At 34.2% G+C, this 25,476-nt stretch overlaps 1 protein-coding gene across 1 annotated transcript in view; it reads left to right on the forward strand.

Annotated features, from left to right (window-relative positions):
* The window catches only part of LOC106470617, a gene marked incomplete at its 5' end in the record, with an annotated part of 39,156 nt that extends 14,029 nt beyond the window's left edge, over positions 1 to 25,127 (forward strand). The window contains 4 exons of the mRNA XM_022399240.1: positions 18,035 to 19,407; positions 19,677 to 20,049; positions 21,068 to 21,214; positions 24,879 to 25,127. Of these exons, the coding sequence (XP_022254948.1) occupies positions 18,035 to 19,407; positions 19,677 to 20,049; positions 21,068 to 21,214; positions 24,879 to 25,127 (2,142 nt within the window). The remainder of the gene's footprint in view (positions 1 to 18,034; positions 19,408 to 19,676; positions 20,050 to 21,067; positions 21,215 to 24,878) is intronic.
* Positions 25,128 to 25,476: the final 349 nt, after the last annotated feature.

A 25,476-nucleotide genomic window follows, 5' to 3' on the forward strand; every position in this document is an offset into this window, starting at 1 on the left:
CAAACAAAACTGCAATGGTAGTTTTGTTTACTAAAGATCCTGTAATTAAAAAAAAAGTCATCATCCCCAAGCATGTTGGCGTAAAAATAGTTTAAAAACTGATAGGGTTCATGTCGCCATCGGCAATTTTGGTGTTAAAACAACGTCTGAAGTCTAAACTTTGTATGTGTAAAAGCTATTCTTAACTTCTTAAAGAAAATATTGGTTGTCAATGTGACGGGATATGACAGACGGGGATTGATTAACTACAAAACGTGACGTTAAAATGAAGAAATAACAAAGGTTTTTATATCCAGCGAGAACCTTCTTGCAGATTTCACAAAAAAAAGTACGTTAAATAGAAATGGAAATTCTTTTATAACAAAAAATAAAGAGAGAGAGAAGAAAAAGATGATTAGATTGCAAGAAAGACTCCCACAGATATATCAAAAGTGCTTCTCTCACCTGTTCTATAGTAGTAGCTTCTGGAGAAGAGGAGGACATCTCAACTGATTCAACATTTTCTTGAATATTCTTGAATTTTTCGTTGTAAGTCTGCCACTGAATTCGGACTGTGTTGAGCTGAGACAACGTTTTTTCATAACTGTAATGTATAGAACAATGTAAGACTGCAGAACGTTGCAAATGACACAAGAATAACATTATAAATACGTATGGAACAAAAGCTTTAGTGTAAGACTGTTGGATGATTGAAGTGCGTTGTAAAGTACACCATCGTAACGTAATAATACTGTATATAACAACTGTTTAGTGTAAGACTGTTGGATGATTGAAGTGTGTTGTAAAGTACACCATCGTAACGCAATAATACTGTATGGAACAACTGTTTAGTGTAAGACTGTTGGATGATTGAAGTGTGTTGTAAAGTACACCATCGTAACGTAATAATACTGTATGGAACAACTGTTAGTACACTTCAATCATCCAACAGTCTTACTGACGGTTAATTCCACTATTCGTTGGTAAAAGAATAGCCCAAGAAGTGGCGGAGCGTGGTGATGACTAACTGCCTTACCTCTAGTCTCTCACTGCTAAATTAGGGACGGCTAGCGCAGATTTTGCGCGAAATTCCAAACAAACCAAACCAAACTATTACACAGCAAAAACCTATATACTTTTGTTGCTCCTTTACGGGATGTGGCCTGTTTATGAAGGTAACATTCCCTCTGACTTGTTCTCCGATCTTAAACTTAAATAAAAACAAATAATAAAAAACAAACCTCTTTAATTAATGGAGCTTGTAAATTAGAAAATAACAAATATTTTTAAAATTTTATAGCTTATATATATTTCATTTTCACTTAGTATGGGTACAAAATTTCACGTTTCTAGGTTTTTCTCTCTTGGAGCTATGGCGGTCACATTTCTTTTCTATGTATTTTTCGCATTAAAAGATGTGCATGCGCGTGCGCACGTAGATAAGTAATAATACCCGGGTGAAAGCCCTCAGGGTTCACTTAGTATGGGGGCAAAATTTGAGGTTTCTGTGTTTTTCCTCTTGGAGTTATGGCGGTCAAACACAGACACGCCATTTTATTATTATTATTATATATATATATATATGTGTGTGTGTGTATATTATTATCATCTGTATTGTTAACCTGTTAGACGATGAAGAGCAGGAAGATGTAAATACAAAACAAGATCGTGATGGTGGTTGTCGTATATAGGTCGGGTGTTATGATGTGTACGTAGGGAAAGAAATGCCCTACAAAACATATTCATAAATGCCTCCAGCATCAAAACAATGGCCAGAGTTGGTGTTTCTTTACCCTCCCCCTTTTTTTTTTTTGTAGAGAGAGAGAGAGATTAATTGAATTTAAACGTGGTCTCATTTCAAAATTAGTAAATTTTAATCGTGTTTAAATAGTAACAACAATCGACTACAAGTGTCCATCTTGTGTTGGAGAGTAAAACAAGTAGGATATCCGATAGGGGATCAAGTATAATAAAGTTAAGTATATTATTTCAAGTTTCTAAACACTTCAACACCCAAATGTAAAATATTACCAATAAGTTTGCGACCCACTGATAACGGTTCTGTACATAAATGAATTTTATTATTAGCCACTTGTAAAGTTAATAGTATTCGATGAAGTATATATTACATAACTAGTAGGCGTACAACCCACATTATCATCATGTTTCGTTGGTGTGACTTACAATACAGTCCAATCATCCAACAGTCTTACACTAAACAGTTGTTCCATACAGTATTATTACGTTACGATGGTGTACTTTACAACAAAAAGACCTAAACACCGATCAATAAAGACGATGGTTGACTTTTTTTTTAAACCTTTAAATAAAAGCCATATGTGAACTTCAAGATAAATTTCGATACCAACATAAACTAGACACCTTCCTCTATTATACAGTGGGTTGGAATTCCCCTCCCACCAAACACGCTCGCCCTTTCAGCCGTGGAGGCGTTATAATGCAGTTTGGTGTAAGCAATTCCCCACATTTCTGTTGAAATATAGCGTTATAGTAATATATTATTTTGATGTAATGACCCCCTCCACACACAAACACATTTACGTCGAAAATTAGTTTCTATGGTTTAACGATTGTATATAGTTCTATATAGAAATCCCCCACATTTCTGTTGAAATTTGGCGTTATAGTAATATATTATTTTGATCTAATGACCCCCTCCACACACAAACACATTTACGTCGAAAATTAGTTTCTATGGTTTAACGATTGTATATAGTTCTATATAGAAACCCCCCACATTTCTGTTGAAACTTAGTCGCTATGGGTTAGGGTTACATATTATTTTGATGTAATAAAAATCCCCTCCTTTTGTAGAAACTTTCACTCGCTATGTATTAATGGTTGTGTGTATAATCTTAATACGATAAATATTCACACCCCTTCGCTGGAATAGTCAGTAATTATATGTTTTATTCACACTGTATAATCTTGATATCTTCGTTGTGATTATGGGTTATAATTATATATAATACTGCACATAATCTTGATAGTACAGTAAGATGCTCATTATTCGATTGTAAGAGTCGATGATATCTTTGATACAGTTTTAGTAATCTCCCCCCCCCCTCCTTTTCCGAAGTACAACGAGAAAATGATATTATGATAAAGTTGAATGCTTAAAACATCGTGGATCGTTGCTTTTGACGTCATCGCCATCTTATCTGAGATTGTTTGTGGTATTTACTGCTTAAGTTCACAGCTCATTTTTTAGCTTGTTCATCAAATTCAGGCATACAGTGCAATGATTAAGAGAACACGTGAAGTGTATCGAATCGTGAATCAATTATAAAAATATTCACCCTTCATCAAATAACTGATCAAACTTGTATTTTCAACTTCTTACAGTTTCAAATTACGTTTTTTTCGTTTAGATCATGTACTAGATGTTATATTTGTTTAAATCCCACCTATTGGTATCTAATAATAATGAAGCTATCTATTTACAGTGTTCTGTACAGTAGTAAATATTATTACGTGAGGAATAAAGTTGTATTCGTACTAATTAGAGAAAAACAAACCAGAACTAGGCTTATTAAGCATAAAGTATTATGTTGCAAAGAGTATGTAGTGTTAGGGTATAATACTATACTTCCTTTGTTTTCTCTTAATTTATTGTAACTTTAATCGCTGTATTTTCTGATAGATGGCGCAGGTGGCACTACAAGAAACCAGAACGTCTCTTGTTGAACTTAATGTGACCGCTCATCGTATCATGACGATTTCAGGCTCGTCGTCTTCACTTTCGAAAGATAAAATAACAGAGTTGTATCAACTATGGGATGAACTTTATGACCAGTAAGTAAATGGACATGAAATTTTAAAACTTGAATATTTCTATACATTCCTTTTGTGTGAAAGCAAAGGTTAAGGATTCGAAAGTTTGAATTCAGAATTATGAAAAATTCAACCAAGAGAGACATAGAAAAACTCCCCATAATATTTTATAGTCTCTTGTTGTACTCGTTTTATCACACAACCGACTTATTCCCAGCACCTTTTAAATACTATTAAGTATTATTGCTGGAAAAACCAGCTCTTTTGTGTGTATGTATATATACGTATGTGTAATGTGTAATAAAGGCCAAAGATCAACAGACACATTCAACCTTTTTTCATGAGATCATCACTTAAGTTATACTTGTGTAGTAGGATACAAAATCAACAGATAAAGCTAACTCTTCTTTTCCAGTAAAGGTCAACAGTCGCGTCATATCTATTTAGTTAAGTGGTCAACATCTATCACGCGACATTTTTGTGTGGAAAGGTATGAAAAGTTAACCCATTTCAAGGCTAAGGCACGTGAAAATTTTCAGTGAATAATGTTACTTCGTGCAGTTTATATATAATACGAATTAACAATATATATATATATAACTCGATTTTAAGAGAAATAGAAAAAAAAATAGTTTCTATATAGAATTCCCTAGGAGTTAGTCTATAAAAAAAATCAACAAAGTGTAGGTATATAAATGGACACCAAGTTATTTCACTTCAGTGTCTGGTGAAACAAAATCTGTGCTCTTGTGTATGGAACATATCTTCAGGATATTAGAAACTTGTGTGATCCCTGGAAAAGAAGTGGCGGGGGTGGGTGAGGGATTATGGAGCAATCCCCCCCCCCCCGGAATAGCCGTGAAGTTGACACAGGTAAGACACAGGTGGAATGTAGTAGTAGTAGTATGACGTAAGCGCACGTAAAAACCCGCGGCAAAATGAACATTCTAAGTCGTCTCTCATAACCAAACTTTTTTTTTTGTTTTGTTTTTTTTGTCACAAGAGGAATCTACGTTCTTGCACATTTACGACGTGATTGTCATCCTGGTCTGGAGCCATTCAAAAACAAGCGGCTATTGTTGCTATTCTAGCCCATAAATTATTTCCCCTCATTAAATCCCCGACAATGTTTCCTTCAGGTATTTGATTGTATTCTTAGATTGGACGACAGCGAGTGTCCATAATAAACGTTTTTTTTTTGCGTGTATGTCATGTAGATTGTTTCCTGGTGTGCCTTTAGCATTGTATCAAGGCTATTTCCTGACCTGTGTGCATATAATGTACGTTTTTAATATAATTTGAAATATTAGGCACGATCCATATGATAATTCCCACGAAGTCAGGCTTGAGGTTGAGAAATCGAATCATCCACCAAGATGTTATCATTACTTACATTAAACAATGTATCTATTTATTTATACGTTGTGGCCTGGTATGGCCAGGTCGTTAGGGCGCTCGACTCGCAATCTGCGGGTCGCGGGTTCGAATCCCCATCTCACCAAACATGTTCGCCCTTTCAGCTGTGGGGGCGTTTCGGTCAATCCCACTATTCGTTGGTAGAAGTGTAACGCAAGAATTGACGGGTGGGTGGTGATGACTAGCTGCCTCTTACCCTGCTAAATTAGGGACGGCTAGCGCAGATAGCCCCCGTGTAGCTTTGTGCGAAATTCAAAAAACAAACAAACAATTTATATGTTACTATAATGTTCAAGGAGGTTGGACTCGTAGTGTAAATAACCAAACTGCGCATGATACTTGCGATAGTAATACGTTTTAAATTACAGACTGCCTCCACTCCACTCATAATATAAATGAATTATTTGAAACACAGTAGCTGGCTTAGTAGTGATCTTAATACATTTTCATGGAAGTAAAGATGCTTTTTTTCAGACCACTTTTTAGGTCATTATGTATTCAAGAAGTATGACATTTGACATCGCTGGAGAGCTTCAAATGTGACATAAACTGCCAGCAGGAAAGCCGCTTTATCAGCATGGAAAAAAGGTGCAGTTGGTGGGACGATTCTAGCACGTAAAACCCAATATAAATATAACTTACCTGTAGCGGATCTCCCGTGACAGATACGCACATAATAAAAAGAAAGGGACTGCTGCCAACGTCAACTTAAACCCAGGTGGTGACCGACAAACATCCCCTGCCACGGAAACGAACAGACCTTAACGACATGGATGTCAACACTGCATATTGATTGCTTCATTTTCAGTCACAATTAACCAGTATGAGTGGAGTTATGGGAAGTAAGAAGAACAAGAGAAAGAGGGGTGAAATACAGACTGTATATGATACAAAAAATACATGGATAGTGTTATTTATTCATTAGTATCAGCGTGGCTAACATTTACGAGATAGTGACTTGCTATACTAGACACTTCAACAAACAAACGGGCAACATATTCTAATGAGAACGCATGCGCATCCGTCATATCTATTTATTATTTATTGTGACCCATGGAAAGCGAGTGCAGTTTACGAACCTGTAGGGGAGACCAGGGCTGGTTGACTCGCATATCACACGAAATTATAACACCAATAACCACGAAGAAAACTACAACACAGGAACAGCCCAGGGAACGCAATAATCAAAGTGACAATAATTACAACGTACACAAGTCAGCAATCACCACAGTCATGAATGTAATATAAAGTTTAAATCTACATTAACGGAACAATACCAACTTTGGACTGAAGAGGACACGTGGAATGTCGAAACTAGTATATCCATGTAAATTTAGTATTGTTCGGTTAGTGTGGAGTTAAACTTGACTGTAAACTACCTTATACAATATTTTGTATTTACTTATTACTATAATAAAGAATGTATTCATGAATTTTGTTACCGAGTTTTCTAAGCCCAAACAAAAAACATTGCATCACTATATTATATAAAATACTAAAGAAACACGTTACTACCATCATCCTGTATTTAACTTCATCTGTGATGGAATACTTAGCATTATGACGTATATATTCAAAATACGAGGCCATTTAATGCTAGGCAACTTACACTATAGATCTTCAAATAACTCTGTATTTAAAACAAGAGAGAGAATCCTCAATTAGCCGCGGCTGTAATTAGATCTTAAATTGGTCAAGAGATAGAGCTATGAGCCAAAAGTTTGTACTTGAAAAAAAAAAAGAAAATTCAGTGCCATTCTATGAGCTGCTATAGGCTAAAAACGGTTGATATATTTATAGAATAACATCTGTGTTAGTGTGCGCGTGTGAAGAAACTATAAGTGTAAGACTCTATACCCAATCAATCTAAGCATATTCACATTGTATGAATACTTAGAAATTTATTTATAGTCATGGCCACGGAGAAGAGGTCCGAATGGAACTTGACCTTCCCAGGACCTCTTTCATATAGTCTTGATGAAAAGTAACTCCTCCCATTTACATGTTCATAGAATCGGTGGTTACAGGTTAATCGTTGAATATCATTTGGTTACAAATCTCCCATCGCTATGAGCTAATGTTGTGTATTATATGTGTGTGTATGTATAATTATGATTAAATAATCCCCTATGCTAGAACTCAGTTGAGTCTCTATGGGTTAATGATTGTGTACCATTTGGAGGTAATAAATTCTCTATACTTATGATGAAACTCAATCGCTATATGTTAATAGTTGTATATGATTTTGATGTACTAAGCCTCCCTCACCCATGTTAAAACTCAATCGCTATAGATTAACAGTTATATACATAGTTTTGATGTAATAAAGCCATCATACTTGTAATGAAACTGTCGAAATGGATTAATGGTTGTGAATAATTTTTATTAAATCCCCTACACTTATGTCGAAATTCAGTCACAATGATTTAGTGGTTATATGACGAATTAATCATTAAGTATAATCCTTGCTAGAAGGGTTAGTAATTACGAGTTAATATTCTATCTCACCTACAGAAAGGGCCATATAATCGTGATGAAAAGAAACTCCTTGTGCTTAGTCAAATTATTTGGCCATGTAAGTCAGCTTAAACTTTATCAAATATATAAATTGCAATCAGAAGAAAATCTTGCATATACTCAACACATTTTTATATGACGTTTTGTATGTACCCTCGAGCGTAATTGTGTTACAAGACTTGTTACAACTCTGATACACTTAGCTTTCTATATAATATTTTCATTTACACATGTAGATCTAACTAACATATAAACAATTCTTAATGAAATAATGAATTATTTTTAAAGTTTTGCGCTACGAGGCTTGAATATAAATTATTTTTTTTTCAATGTGATTTTCGAAACTCAGAAGAAAGGTTGAAATTTTTGGAATATTTATTTTTTTATACAAACTAACGGTAACAATAGTTTTCATTGTAATTATTATTCAGTGATATCTATAAAGTAGGAAGTATTGTGTAATATTCCAGGACCATTATCTCTTATTGATATCTGTAAACCATTATTTGACAAAAGTGTGTTAGTATCCAATCGCAACGGGTGAACTGTTGGACAGATTGACAGTAAACCTTGCATGTATCCTCAGGGCCCCATGGAGTAACATAAGAGGTCGACGTTCGGATCTGACTCACCTATGTCACCCCCTGGGGGCCCCGTATCTTTGTTCGTTGAACGGCTACGTCAGCAAGTATATAGGTGGGACTTAAAGTCCTTTGGCCACTTTACAGTGTCACAGCTCTAAAACAATAGATTGAATTAAAGGTAAAAATTGGGGAACGGGATAATCAGGAAATGGGAGGCAAGGTGAGCCGATAAATAGGTATTAATAAAAGATGACACAGGGGGCGCAACTGTAGCCATATTACTCAAATAAAAAGAAGTGGTGAAATCACGTAGAATCGTTCTATAACAACTGTTAGTATGATCCCACAAGAAAAGATAGGCCATCCCAGTGCTCGAGTTTACAAGTCCGGGGTGCTATTCATTCACTACCCTTGCTGAAGGACCAATCAGACGCGAAGTCACTCGCATTCTTCAGGACATGTTGCGATCGTCGACTGGATGCTATAATTGAGAATGAGGGAAGACACAATGAATACCTAGTATGCAAGTACGCCGCTTGGTGGCAACATTTATGAGTTTCTATTCATCGATTAATCTTGTCTTCAAGGTGCTAATAATCGCGTTTCTTCATAATAATATTCGCCCCCTCAGTGGCACAGTGGTATGTCTGCGGACTTACAACGCTAGAATTCGGGTTTCGATCCACGTGGTGGGAAGAACACAGATAGCCCATTGTGTAGCTTTGTGCTTAATTACAAACAAACAATAATAATATTCATACTTTGTACCGTTTCCCAGCTATGACGCTGCAACATGATCTAACGAGAGGCTATGAGCACCCCGTGTATTATAATTATATGTATATGTTCATAATTATTTTGTCTAGTATGTGCAGATTTCCTCCCAGGTTTCTGTTTTTAAAGTTGCGGACTGTTTCATCCAAAAATTAAATTGAATAGATTAGAAAAATAAACTAGTATTTAATATACGTTTGGTTGAAAGATAAAAAAAACATTTATATAGTTTTGATTTAAGTTTTATTATCTATATGATCCTATTAAATCACCAGCGGTCGTTTCACGAACTTCGCGAGGCGGTAAGCTTTCGCGTAGAACACAACTCGTACATGTTTATGGCAGAGAGCCAGCCTATGTTGTGACTGTAACACCCCACCTAGTGACTATCCCCTGCAGCTTTTTTGCTCATACGCGGACGATATACCCACGTTCTTTGTCCTTCTTTCCTACACATTCACAAGTGGGAAGATTGGTTATTTGGACGTTACATTCGATATAGATAAGGTGCTGGATTAGGCCAGTGTTGTGTATAGATACTACTGAAACACCTCATTGTCTGGGGTTGAATATACATGTCTGGATGTTTTACATCTTTGTAGGCGGAGTTGATTGTCACCTGCCGGACATACTTGATCTCCCTGCACGAAATACGTGCTCACGTAGATACAGGCCATCTGCGGACACTGCTGTCAAAAGAAGACTTTATCTTTTTACAAGGTGAGTGGAAACTTCATTTACTCCTTCATCTTGTTGTTATTTCAAGCTTTACTTGATGACCTCGAATTTGGAGAAAGGAGTAATTTTTACACATTTCTCCCCAACATCAACCCATTACGTTTGTTATTTTATGAGATTCTGTTAGTAAATTTGTTTGTTTCTTTTCCCTTGTGAGTTTAAAGAGCTCGCTGTTTAGGACGGTAACTTATACCACACGTTATCCCTGTAATGTTTCGTCAATACTTTAGATAACACTTATAAGATCAGTTCTATTTCTCATATCCAACTAATTCAAAAATCTTTATTCGAAAAGCTCCTCCCCGCCTCCCACCAGATGCTGCCATCTTCTTGAAGCAGTTCGAGAATCATCCATATCGCGTTTAATTTTTATTCAAGTTTAAAAATTGAGGGGCGTATTAATGCATTCCCTAAGATCTCTCGGCGTATAAAATGGTTTATTTATTTTTTAGCCATAATTAGATAAAATCATAAAAAAGTGATATACTGAGGCACAGACTTAGTTACGAAAATATTCAGCACGCGCGCAATATCCCAAAATGCTTTTATTTAACTGTCGTCAGTGTCATGTAGACAGCTGCGTTTATGATATTAGTCATACACAATGACATTTGGTGGGCGGTCCCACAAATTCATGCTAGTACGTGCTGCCACCTGTCGCGCGAAAATATATTTTTGTTTATATGTGAAAATGTAAGAAATTATGTATTATATTGTCTAAAAGAAAAATACTTTAAAAAACACCCGGAATAAATAACATCTTGTGAACATTTTATTACGTACCAGCAACGCTTGAAGATGCTAAAAAATACCTAAATTTATTTTTTTTAAGTTAATAAGAAGTATTAATATCAGTTGAATATGGATGTATCGCGAGACAGGCTTTTAGTTATTTATCGGATTCAATACAGTTACAGTAATAAAGTTTATACTGTTGATCACATGACAGGTAAGTGGTATTAGGACCAAGTTCTGTAAAACTGACGTTCAGTGTTTTAAGTGGTACTTTATGCTATGTGTATGTTGCTTAGGGCAGCAGAAGAAGGGCGTTACAATTGAGACTTTGGAATTTATCCTGTTCAACTTAATTAGGAGATTAATACATTATGTTTTGATTATGTGGGTATGTCTGTTGTGTTACGTGAAACTTTATATCTGTATTATTAATAAAGGTTTATTCATAAATTGAACAGTTGTGTATAAACATAGAATTTCGAGTGATAATGTTTTGTTTTTGTAATTCTTTTCGTAGTAAAAATGATTTAATTAGGGCAACGTGTGAAGTTTCATTGTGCATTATTTATGTATCGAATATATGATATTGGTGACGACCGGAATTGGTCTAGTGGTTATTGTGTCGGTTTACGAGTTGAAAGGTCCAGAGTTCGAGACGTGATGCCTTTGAACACGCTTCACATTTCTATAAAAATGGCAGAAAATCCCGTTTTTCGGTTCAAAGAGCCGAAACGAATAAATCTCTTGTGGTAGGACCTGCTCTCTGCCTGTCTGTCCTCTGGGGCAGCTATACCTGAACCCTGTGGGCTTCTAACCTGAACGTTTAGCTCACGTGTGCATAAGTTTCTGTTCAAGTTAAAAATTCCTTTTCCTTCTACTGTTGGAGGAACAAAGCCATGTATATGTAGCATTGAGTTTTACTTAATCTTTAGTTTTTATTTAGCATACGTAGATATATTTATCAGGTATTCATTCGGGTGAAACCAACTTTTCATTCTAATGTGTGATGAACCAGACGGTTTCCCAAACGTGTTGCTATAAATTTTTACTAGATTCCATTGATAAGTGGGAGAGCTTCCAGGCAGAAGTAGTCGATCACCAAAAACAGGGAACCATGTCTGAACAGGAGAAAGAAGTGTGTAAGGATATACACAATCTGTGGATGAAGATGACTGACCAAAAACTAAATGTTTAGTAAGAAGATCGGACCTTTCTGTTCCCTTGAGGAACTCGACAACCAGATAGAGATAAATGAGGTAATTATATACTTCTCTTTTAAGTTTTCACAACGCTTTTGGCAAGAATTTGTTCCACTTGTTTCGCGTGCATGTAATCTAGGAGAGCGTAGTGTAGGTTCTGAGAAATAACCAAGTGTTGGTGATAACGTGAAACTTGAGAACAGTATATACTCGACAACAAAGGTAACATGTAAACCGGTTGTATGTAGTGTGTACTAAGGTTAGTTTTCTAATACATTACTCTAGGTTGAAAGCTATTAATGCACTTGGCTTAGGCTTACTTGATATGATGAAATAAAATAGTGGTTTCCTGTTAAGACGAATGAATGAAATGGAGAAGACCTTTTTTTTTAACTTGGATAAATACGTTTTAAAAAATTACTTGAAATTAATTTTTTGTTTTGTGTGGGTTATCAGCGCCGTGCCCACCGTAGGTATCGAATCCCAATGTGTAGTGTTGTAATCATTCAAGCTTACAGTTTAGTCGCAGAGAGACATGAAATCAATTAGTAAATATATTTATAAATCATATGAATTAGTCAGTGAAGGTGTTTTAAAACCACGTGTACTAGCTAGCACGTAAATACGTACTTATCAGTGTCGTTAATATACAAGGTGGCCCAAAAAATGTACCCACGTTTCGAATTGCTCATATGACTATAGTAAATGAACCTACAAGCCAGTAAAACGTCTTTATTAATATTTCATACAACCAATTAACCGTACATACACTGTTGCATCATTTGAGATGCTCAAACTGGGCTTCATCAGCATACAAACAATCATGACATCTACCACGGAGTGCCTGACAATTTTCAACTCTGATTAGATAGAAATAATTTGTGATCTGTTGCTTTAACTCATCAGTTGTTTAGGGTTTATTTTTAGACATCCTCTAATATTCCCTGAAATAAAACTAAAACTTTTAGAATCGATATACAGAAGTCGCCGCGGAATTTTTGCAATAATTAAATAAATTTTTATCTAGTAATGTAAATTAATTATCAGTTTAATACATCTTTTGGCGCGGCATAGCCAGGTGGTTATGGAGCTCGACTCGCAATCTGCGGGTCGCGGGTTCGAATCCCCGTCACACAAAACGTGCTCGCCCTTTCAGCCGTGGGGGCGTTATAATGTAACGGTCAATCCCACTATTCGTTGGTAAAAGAGTAGCTCAAGTGTTGGCGGTGGGTGGTGATGACTAGCTGTCTTCCCTCTAGTCTTACACTGCTAAATTAGGGAGGGCTAGCGCAGACAGCCCTCGTGTAGCTTTGCGCGAAATTAAAAAAAACAAAAACAAACGATAATTTTTTTTTAATTTAAAATTTGATTTAATACACACTATAACAGTAATTTCTGCCTGTCTTAGTCAGGGGATGCCACTAGGCCTGCCACACGGACTTATTTACATGTGCCGCAAGAAGTTTGGGACATTAAAAGTGTGCAGCGAATTGAAAACGTTAAAAGCATGGGTACATTTTTTTTGGGCCACTCTGTATATATATAGCTTGTTGTGGTGAAAATCTTACAATTATGTCTTAAGTTAACAGAATTCTCTTGTTATTTATTGAGTGTTATAGGATTAAATTTGATATATATCAATACATTTCGAATTGTAGCAACTTGTAACAACGGATATTATAGTATCTATATATAAAATATATTAAAGTATAAATAATTAAAATATAATTAGAACTTACGAAACGACGTCAGATCTTTTTTGTCTTCTTGTTTAATGTATTCGAAATTACGAATATTAATACAATATATTGTCAGATGACGTAAGAAATAGTCCATGAATAATAGCTCAAAATCTTTTTTCACAAGATTTATAACAGTCTCCAAGAAATTAAATTTAAAACCGTAATTTTTGTTTAGTTAGCTTTTTTATGAAAAAGCTGTTTATAGCCACATGCAGCCAGATGGCGTTGTCTCGCTGGTTGTTCCAATTCAGGTTATATACTCTGTCCTTTTGATATATTAATTTTATTACTTTAATCGTATTCTTTGTTGCTACATTTTTATCATAGGGATTGGTTTACATTGTTAGCTTATTAATTTAATTAGGACTAACCTAAATCTCCAAAGCAGGCCGAACCTCGTGAGTTATTGTTGGGATTACAGCTGAAAATATTGTTAACAGCTAGGGTACCAAACTGAGAGACAGTGTATTATAATCTTTATAAGTAGGAAAGCAAGAAAGCTGTATTTAATTAGCTATAGATGTTGCCAGGTTGATTTTTTTAGTTTCGCCCTGAGCGGAAGCCAATATTAATTATAAAAGCACATTGAGTGAGTAGTGTCATTACAAGAACTGCGGTGTTTAATGCTGAAATAGTCACGAAGTAAAACGGTGACATTATTAATATTCTTTTATATCTGTTTATGTAACTTTACCCATAACTATTCATTTTTCTGGCTGGCCCTCTGGCCATCGAAAGTATAAACCAGGTTTTCGCGTTGACGCTACTGTTCCTCTTAAAATCTGTCATCTCTATTTAAGTCTGAACTTTGCAACCTTACTTAAATATTTGTTTAAGTCCCCGGGACAGATGGTCATCACACGCTCGTGCGGTCACTTAGCATAGTTGGTATTCTGGTCAAACTTGTCAGATAATTGGCTTCAGTTCCTGTGAGATAAGCGGGAAGGCGTCTTCCCCGAGGGCTAACTCGCCCTGGCTTGTCGGAAATTGATTTCTTTGCAGCTGCGACACCAAACTTGTCGGTGATCAGCCTCCTGCAGCTTGCCAGGCCACCTTAACTACTCCATGAATTTTTCATCACAGCCACACGAACGTCCAGAACGGATGTCATAGCCTTTGTAATGTGTTGTTTGCCCGTCAATTTCACGGAAACTTCGTATATTGCGTTATACACAGAACGATATATCCAATATACATTTTTATATACAAATCAAGAAGTGTGCTCGGCCTTTTGTCCAACAGCATTCACTACAACTCCAGATTGTACTAGTGAAACGGAGAGGCCATATACTAAAGAAAATTGTTACTTAGAAAAACATTAAACTTACACAAAGCGTATGGGATTTGAATTATTATAAAACTGTAATCCATGAACTTCGTTAGATCGTGGGTCAGACGTTCTGTAATTAAACATATTGTCTGATAAACCGTAAGGTTAGATCATAGAACTCCGACGTCGAAAAATTAAACGTATAAGTAGATAAATATAAATATTCTAATAACACCAACCACGTGCTAGGATTTTTTTTAGCACGCTTTGATAACTTATGTAATCCTAAGAACTTATAAGTGAAAGTAAATATATGTTATATACAGTGCCGACGAGGCCATTAGTCCAATACCAGTGTTCATCAGGCCTGTTGGGATACATTGGGTACTGTGATGCGTCCAATGAGAAATTTGGACGTAGTTTTTATAGAAATGTAACTTTTCGTATTAAAATATTTTGCTTCAGGGTTAGGATTAACGAGTTACAATTACATTATCAACAAGTCTGTATATACGTAGCTAAAATAACATGTCACTGGTGTTTACAAACAGTTCTATTAGAAAGCAACTCACAAATCAACGACAGCTGACCGACTGTTCTATTTCATGCATCCCTCCGTCATTATTGATTTTTTTCCCGCTTCTTGACGCGTCAGTTGAAGATCTCTGGATTATCTAGAATAATTAGAAATTAACGACTCATCACGACAAACAACCTCTGCTGTGTGAGGGTCAGTAATTAAGAGTTCTCTTGAAGTACACAAGTGGTGTGTGGCGTCATCTAGTGACGTTCGTGTTTAATAGAACAATCCAATAAAAACAGCAAGCTATTATTGATAAAATCATATATGATAGAACAAACAATACAGTAACATAAAATCAGAAGTGTTTTTTTTTAGAAATCATAAACACGTCTTTATATCTAAGATACAAGTTATTTTAGGGCCTTCGAGGAACCTTTTATTTCTATTGATGAATATTGTACATAGCCAATAATGTAGTCAGAATATTGTACATAGCCAGTAATGTAGTCAGGGTGAAGTACGTAGTCAGAGTGATGTACATAGCTAATGATATAATCAGTATAATCTTTAAAAAATTGTTTTTGGTAGGATAAACCAGTGGAATTTGAATCAGACTCGGATATCGAAGACTTCCGCCATGTCTTAGAAGAAAGTCAAAAAGCTTTGCAGTTTTCAGTTAAACAGTTTCACAGTTTTAAATCACGTGACTGTGGTTCTATCAGCCATTCTGAATATGTAAGTTTGAAATTTGTTGTTAAAAGATGTAATATAGATGTAAGTTCTCAGTTTGTAAATAAGCAAAACTTGAGCATTAAGTCGTCAAAATCTAAGTTATAATATCAGATAAAAAAAAAATTCAATTTGTATCGGAAGATACAGTGTTGTAGTGTCATGAAAGACAAAATGGAAAATCAAACTCTTCTATGTTCATTAAAAAAGTTAAACAACAACAGATACTAAGCAAACTAATTAGTGCCTTTTTCTCTGCAAACACAGACAAAAAAATTTATGTATCAATTGCAGAAGTAACGTAATAAAAACCCAAGCCCTTACTTTCTGTTTTTGTTGTTGTTTAATTTAAGAGTGCAATATTAAGTCTACATGCTTCTAAAGGAATAGGAGAAATTTTATTTTTTAACTGTTCTAAAGTAACGGAATACTTATTGTGGGAATGATAGACAACGGGGTTCAATTCAACATAGTAAAGATAATATTTAGAATTTTTGCTTTTCTTTAACAATTATTTTTCACACTCGTGAACTGTTTTAGAGTTTGTTTTTGTACATAGATGAAACTAACTAGTATCACACACTTGAGTACGTAACACGTTAGTAAGCGGCTTTATTTTTCTATTGGATAAATGACTCAATATTACTTTCTACGTGTTGGATACTCCTGACATCTAGTGTTTAAAATGTAATCTATAGCTGACGAAAACGCTAGGTGTCGCCACTTAACTGTATGTTTTCTTTTTGTGGGTAATGAAACCATGTCGCGTATCGTGGCTGTTAAAGTGTGAATAGTAAAACTTAGTATTTCGTTTTCTGTGAAATTTAATGAATATTGGAAGCCTCTTGCCAATGTCATATCACATAGTCTTTGTACTACTTCATTTTCGGCAACCCACGGGTGAGTGATTTGTCATTGAAAGTGTGATACGATTTTTCAGCCTCTGCATTCAATAGGCACAGGATTAACCTTGATCAAATCTTTCATAGCAAGGCCAAGTATACTTCCGTAATCGATAGTTTTTTATTGTATTAATTGGTAGTCGTTTTTACCTTCAAAGAACAAGAAATAATCCTACTTAACCTTTTAGAAAATAGAAGAAAAAACCTGACTGTTATGATCATTACAGAGAATAACTTTAATACACATTCTCAAAAATGTGTATCGAGTTTCATGTTTTATTCACATAACCCAGTATTCTCTGTAATATAATTAAATTTGAAGTTTTCCTTAAATAATGTTGATGAACTTAAAAAAACTTCTCATTTGTTATCGTAAAATGATTTATTATAAAGTTGTGTAATTTGAACAATGTTTTATACAATTGCTTTTTTTATTCTCAGTAATATTTTAACAGGTGTTTGAAATATAGCATCAAATACGATATTATTTTGAAAAGAATTTTTAATGATGCTTGAATGTTTTAAAAGTTGTCTGGTAAACAACTATTAAATAATGGCTAGACCACTACTATATCGGACGTATCCCAGCTGGCCTGATAAGCCCTGGAATTAGGCAACAGGCCTCGTTGGTACTGGATATGGCAGATGTAATAAGCTTGACATATAACATATTCTTCTTTACTATCACTCATTAATTCATCACTCTGACTATATTATTGACTGTGTACAGTACATCACTCTGACTATATCATTAACTGTGTACACTACATCACCCTGACTATATTATTGGCTACGTACAGTACATCACTCTGACTATATTATTGACTGTGTACAGTACATCAAGAGTGATGTACTGTACGTAGCCAATAATATAGTCAGAGTGATGTACTGTACATAGCCAATAATATAGTCAGAGTGATGTACTGTACGTAGCCAATAAAATAGTCAGAATGATGTACTGTACGTAGCCAATAATATAGTCAGAGGACTATATTATTGGCTACGTACAGTGCATTATTTATCCAAATATTTTTTAGTTTTCTTTTTAAAATTCTGTAACCATACTTTTTTCATTCATGCAGCATTTCTTAGTTCATTAGATACAACTATATAACTTATTTTTTTACTCAGGGAGTTTTATCCAAGGCCCACAACCCAAATCTACTTTTGTGCGAGCCTCCAGGGAAAAAGTATTCACAGGACAAAAGAACTTGGTATATCTTTTGCAATTCTGAAAACGTAATGGATTCATCAAGCCTTTCTCAACAGCATACAAAGGAACCATATGCTGAAGTACCCACAAGGCAGACTTGCAACATTCAGACTTATAGCGTAACCACTAATGATAAAAGTGTGATGGTTGGAGAAACTGGAATTGCTGAGCTGAAAGCTGAATGTGGGAGCAATGTAGGACCATATGAGATAGTCCAAGATGTAGGCTATTCTAGTGAGAGCTCTGTACATTTTTCATATGATGAAAATATGAAAACATTTACGCCAGTGTCAAGATTTTCCACAGAGTTACCTGAATTAAATGCTGTTGCTAGTGAGAGCTTATTAGTTTATGACAGCAATAATGGCTTGAGTGTGCTTTCTGGAGACCCCCAAGAACAGGTATACAACACATCTTCTTCTCAGGGAAAAGGTATGAATGAATCCATTATTAAATATACAACCAAAGGTACTCAAATGGAATTATGCAGTAATGTAAATTGTACAAGTAATAACCTTCTTATTCAAGGGAAAGAAGACAGGAGAGCAGATGCCATTCTTCAGACAAACAATGAGGTCGATATTTATAGAAAAAACAAAAGCATTCAAGGTTTGGACATAAACAGGTACTCTGCTGTTTTAGCTGGGAATTCTCTTGATGCACTTGACTTTTCACATTTGACAAACTCGAATGATGAAGTTAAAGATGTCTCGGTAATCTCTGAAGGCATACAGGAAGAAGTTTCAATAAAAGACCAAAATGCTGAAGTAGCAAACAAACTTTCATCAACTTCTGTCATTGGTGGCTGTAAGACAAGTAGGATTCAGCAGTGGTTAGAAGATTGTGACCCAGAGGAAAATGGTAGTTCTGCTTCTGATACTCCAAGCATAAGATTAACTGAGGATGATGCTGGGTTTGGTGTAGACAGCTCCTGTGATGCTAGTGGAGAAAACACTTCAAATGACACAGAAAGTGAGACTAGTGCCGATGAAAGAAATGCTAGCTCAGTATTAAATAAGTCTATTGCTGGTTCGGTAGAGACAGTAGTGCCTTTTTCAGTGGTGGATGAACCTTTAAACCACAAGAAGCGCACAAGTAGTATGGAACTGTTTCCAAGAGCCATGAGACGAAGGAAACGCACCTCCCGAGATCGACCATGGAGTGTAACAGAATTAAATCAACTGCCTGGACAGTGGGGATTTTCCCCTTATACAGCAAAAACCATATCTGAAGGAGCACTAGACACCCTCTCATTGTCTCCTTTTGTACATCATAAATTAAAGTTTACAAGGTATGTTAATTTACTTTCTGGTAAAGCTATCAAACTGATATGATGTTTTAAGGAATAAAGGAATTTTCTGAAAAAACATCTGTATGTTTATATAGTGCTCGTAGTTTTGTAAATATTGTAGATCCACTAATGTTTTATCAAGCACCTTTTGTAACTCTGAAAAATACATCAATGTCTTGTTAAAGATTAATCTTCTTTCTTCATAAACACTTTTAATAACAATTCTTTGGCTGAAAATATATTTTGAAATCTTATTTCTTTTCCTCTAGGGGCTCACATTCATTGAAAAACTCTCCTATCCAGGAGTCTAAATCGTTTTTACCTCAAACAGGTCGATGTCGATATAGAAGCCAGAGCAGTGTTTGCTGCTCAGTAAACCAGTCTGATTCTAGTTCTGAAGGTTTCTCATTGTGTTCTCAACACTCAACCAGACTAAACCAGAGTTTTGGTGGTGCTACAAATGCAACGAGGAGAAAGCGGTCTCTTGTCTTTTCAGACAAGTCAAGAAGTCGAAGAGGAAGCCTTGTAAACTTTCACACTAATCAGCAAGCAACCCAAGTATTTATTCCTACAAGCGATAAAGGTGGAAGTGATGGGGACAGTTTACACAGAAAACACGTGAGCAGTATTGAAAATGAAAAGGTATAGTAATAGTAAAAAGTTTTTTATTTACAAAACTTGCTTTTTTTCATAATTCATTTTAGTATGCTGTATTTTTAGTGAATATTTTCCCCAAGTAAGGAAAAACTGCCCTTACAATACACGTATCATTTTATACTTGCATCATTCTGGTATTCAGTTTCTTCAAGTGACTAAATTTTCCCCCAGTTTTCTCAGATAGACACTCACTTTGAAGGTAATACATTGTAGCTGGGTGATTCTCTGAGAGTTTAAGTAACTTTGTGAAAAGAAAACTTGCACAAGAAAGAAAATTTTAATTTTATGAGAGAAGACCTAACAATGCAGAAAAGTGGAGGCATTCAGATCAGATGATTAATGTGTCTGAAAGCTTAGGCATTTGTAACAATTCTTTGTCACATAAGGTATGTTACAGAAACCTTTTTTGTTTGTTTCTCTTTGTCATAAACAGTATTTTATGATAAGTTTTAATATAATAAAGCCATTCTTGTGTTCTCATAGTGTAACTTAGACTACCAGGTTAAAGTTGGACAACTATTTACTGACTATTTGATTACTCATACACAAATCTGAACTTGTTTAAATGGAAGAATGATTTGATATTTTTGTTAGTAAAACAAATACTGATCATCTGATTTAGCACATTGTTATCACTCCCTGCCTTATATTTTGCTTCTGTCATAAAATTCTATTTGGCATGCATTCAGAAATACTGAAAATTCACAGAAATTCTTTAATATTGATTCTGTTACTTGTGACTATACATATTTAGTGTTTACAGGATTTTTTTTACAGTTACGTTTATTGGTCATTGTACATTGAGAGGTGAGTGAATAATTGTTATTATAATTCCTTAGTGGACTAAGCTATAACTTCTCATAAATATTTTGAAACTTTTGGAACTGAAACTATGAATGAAAAAATTATACCAATACTTTTTTTTCCAGCAATCTTACTGTTTCATTGCTGATAAATTATAAGTTTGTTTATAGTACTAACAGGTTTTTATGTTAAAATACAGTTTGATGTTTACCCCAACCAAAGTGATTGCGAAACTGAGGCATCACTTCCAGGAACACAACATTTGGAGAGTGTTCTGGATAATGAACATACACAAGCACATACAGATCAAGGTTCTCAGTCAGATCAAGTCTGGGATCATTATCAGGTAAAATAGTTTCTTTTAAGAGATGAGTAGGAGAACAAATTAAAAAGGTTTTTGTATTTATGTCAGTTATGTTTGGACTAACACAAAAATGTGATTAAAGTTATGGTAAGGAAAAATATATGGTGAACATTTTGACCAAGCAACCTTGATTGTGTCTAGATGAGGGCCATTTAACTGAAGTATTAAACTTGTGTTTTTCTTACAGTTGTTTTAATCATTTCTTTGTATTTTCAGATTTTATTTCGCAGCTTGTGATTAGTGTTATAATTTCAAACTTGAAATGTCTTTTGAGTTTATTAAATATGAGAATATTTAGAATTGGTACACATGTTTGAATGTTTATAGCACATTTAGGATGTAAAGACTATGATCATTTATTAGTCATGTTCTTGATAAAATAAACAGTTTTTTGTAGATATTTTAGTAATACTGTTTGAATAGTTCTTACACATTTTAGTCATGCTTGGAGTCTCAGTTAAGTTTTAAAACAAAATTTATTGTTTTTTTATAAAAACACTATGCTAGGATTTTATAATGTCTCATTTGTTTTGTTTGTGTTATCCAGAAATTGGTATGGTATTTCTTGACCTACTTTCAAGCTAGTTGATCTAATCATGAGTTAGCCCTTACACATTTGAACAAAGAAAACAATTATAGGATTTTCACCTGGTGCTAACTAGTTTCAACAACAAATCCTAGGGCTTTAATTGTGTTTTCAGGTGTCATTAGTTGTGTTTAATGTCCTTCAGAACTTAATTTATTTAAAACAAAATTCATAAGGTTTGAGTCACTGGTTTTGATTTAGAAGTGGCTGTAATTGTGTAGTTAGCATAGTCTAATCCATGACGTGCTCTCTTTATCACTAATCTCAGTGATAGAAAATTAAGAAGTCATTACTGGTTTTTTATATTCTATTTTTTGATGAAGGACTTAAGCTTTTGTATCTGCTGTTGTATTAGTGTATTTCTTGATGTTGGTTTATAATAACCAACATGTTTTACTTTTCTTTGTCTTAAATTAATTTGAGGATTTAAATGGTTCTTAGTCATTACTCATTTCCGTTTTGAACTCAAAGCTTCAGAACCTTGAAAAAATTTACAGATATTGTTAACTATGTGTATCCACAAATCTGACCAAGGTTTATTTATAAGCCACAAATAAGATTAAAGTGATTTTTTCTTTAAAAAAAAATATTTCTTCTCTCATATATTACAAGTTCCTTTATTGTTTACCAGTACTTCTATTTGAATTGTAATGGAGGATATGTTGAATGAACTATAGTGATGTTTTTGACTTACATCAAGTATGTACTAAATCATTAGAGGAGTAAAATTCCTTGTCCTTTGTCATGTGTTAGATTAAATCTGGTACTGGCTTGTCATCATAATTTACTGGTAATATTTAAAAAAAAAATGTTTTAAGGATCACTGAAATTACTAATTAAACATTTGCAATCTGCTATCAACAAGGGCCAACTATCATTTCCAGTAATAAGGAATACCTTAGAATAAGGAATGAGAAAACCTTTTATAATACACTTTAAAATATATTATATGTTTATTGATTATTACTAGTACACAATATTCAAAAAATTGTGATCATTATAAAAATACTACAGTTCGGCTGACAATAACAAACATAAAAACAAATTTGTTGTCACCTTTACAAATACATGTATTATATTTAAAAGGTTATACAGAGGGTTGAATATATTATATTAAAATAATTTTGGAGCATTATGATGTCATTACAGTCCTTGTTACCACATCTTGTTCTGCTCTATCTGATGACTGTTCCCCTTAAAAATAGCCCTGCAGCATATTTTCTATTGTTTCTTTTGTAAGGCTGTTGTGTCCAAAACACATCACTCCTCCTTGCAAGCTTTCCATAATTCAGCTAGTGAACGAGGATGATGATTTACTAACACCCATTTCAAGAGTTTGATTGGACAGAAATCCACAGGTGCTGCATCCAATGACTTGAAGGGTATATCTTTGTATGGAATAGCAGGAATACCAGCTGCTTGAGGTATTGGAATGTTGAAAGAGCAGTATTATTGGAAGCCTTATCTTGGTGAACACATACCATGTTGGCCCCATTTATAGAGTGTTGCATACTGTTGCCTGGGGCATGTGGATGGTTTTTGCCATTAATATTTGTGTTTGTGGATTCTCATTTGTTAAAAAACACCACAATTTATTTATCATGTCTGGAGTACGACATGTTGCAAGATCTCTTTTTGGATGGACATGATGCCCCAAGTTGATCAAGATTTCATTTTTTTCCAATGCTATTAAATGCAGGGGATATCTCTGTCTTGGGAATTCTAAATAAATCATTATAATCTGAATGTATTAATATGTATTATCAGAAAGGGCTATTACATATCCTTCCCAAAAAACAGTCAGTTTCCTGTGGTATCACACTACCTATGAAATGCCAGTTAATGTCAAAATGTATTTCTGATAATATGCTATTTTTACCATGGTCATATATCTGTTTTGTTTGTCACACGACTCTCAATTTTCCATATTCAATTTTTTTTTTAATATAACGTTCTCTAACCTATCTTCATTGGAATTAATTGTAGAAGGCTTAGAGGAATTGGTCATAATAGAACATATCTAAAAAAAATTTCTTTGTACAGATTAAAATGAAAGAAAACAGTCTAGTATGCAGGATTTTTTCTATAAATATGTTTGTATAATGACTGTCTAACATTAAGTATCATCACTTCTATACAAATTTTAAATATTTATTTATAGTTAATTTTCATACACAGTTCTCACATACTCTTTTAAAGCATTCAAATATGTTTGGTTGACACACAACTGCAATAAAGTAAAACATGACAAACTTCCATTTCTGTCAAAATCTGTTCTTATTAAAACAAGTCTAGATCGAATGCACATTATAGCTAGATTCTTACTATACAGTGTCACTGAAAAGATTTGACTTATGTTAAAACTCTTACTGAAAGTATATAAATACAGATATGAAAAACAATTATAATATCATTGAAAAATAAGTAACTCAGAGCTCAGTAAAAATATAAGAGAAAAAAAACTAGCTTTTAATGCAGCAGTTTTTTCAAGAGAAAAAAAAGAATGATTGAGAGAGGTCTCCTCAGTTTAAAAGAGGTTTACTAGAATTTTAATATTTTTCTTACATACAATTTTAGAGAAGTTAGTTAACAGTGCCACGAGTTTAATCTAGTTGTGCAACCATGGAATCTTTATACATAACTTGTATATTACCACATAATCAGTCAATGATTGCATAATCAAAGTCTGTTGACCAGACAATACGATTAATAGCCTTTTGAAAAAACTTCTAAAATTGTTGTTGTTATTTCATACAATATAAAATGATTAAATTGCTGATGATGGTGGAATTGCATTTATTTTTTCGAACATCCTTTTTAATGCTATTTTTAAGCCATTTTTTCTTTAATTTTGCTACATAATCAGTGCATAATTTCTATTCTTTTTCTATAAAATTAACAGTTTTATGGTACATAATTTCAATTTTTGGCCCCATAATTATTACTTTGTTACCGCATACAATCAAGGCCTTGAGTTATATAATATCAACACAGTAAGATGGACTAGCATGAGACACATTTTAGGTAAATACTAAAGAAACTATAAAATCTTTATTACAGGATTTGCCATACTTGAGTGAACCTGTGTCAGAATTTACAGCTGATGAAGATGAAGTGAAAAAACTTCTTGAATTTGGTGATGATTATAGGGCATTTTTTGGCAGCCAATCAGATGCTTCCTCCATCAGTAGTTGTGTACAAAGTTTTTCACAAAAATTCTCTTCTGAACCTTCATCAATATGGTCTCAGGTAAATAACTTTAAGCTACTTACTCAGTTCCTAATGAAAGATGAATTATTAACTTTGTAGTTTTATTAATAGCTTATGTTCTTCTCACTAAAATTCACTTTGGAAGCACTGTGGTTGTGATGTTAACTTAAATGTTTGGTTAGCTAATGCAGTTAATTACCAAAATGGTTTTGCTGATCCTTTAAATATAGCCTCATGTTCATTTATTTTTCATCAGACTTACTTCATGGATGATCCATTTATCATTTCAATCTGATGTTGTTTAAAGTTTCCCAAACTCATGTCAGAATGGCAAAGTATGGTATGTGTGAGCTGATGGGAGCCTAAAGTTGTTTTATTGAAAATACTCTAAGCATCAACTCTTCTCTATTCCGTTTTGATCATGCCACTCATGTGTGAAAGAAACTTG

This window comes from Limulus polyphemus, unplaced genomic scaffold, assembly GCF_000517525.1.
Source record: "Limulus polyphemus unplaced genomic scaffold, Limulus_polyphemus-2.1.2 Scaffold4117, whole genome shotgun sequence".
NCBI classification, from domain to species: Eukaryota; Metazoa; Arthropoda; class Merostomata; order Xiphosura; family Limulidae; genus Limulus; species Limulus polyphemus.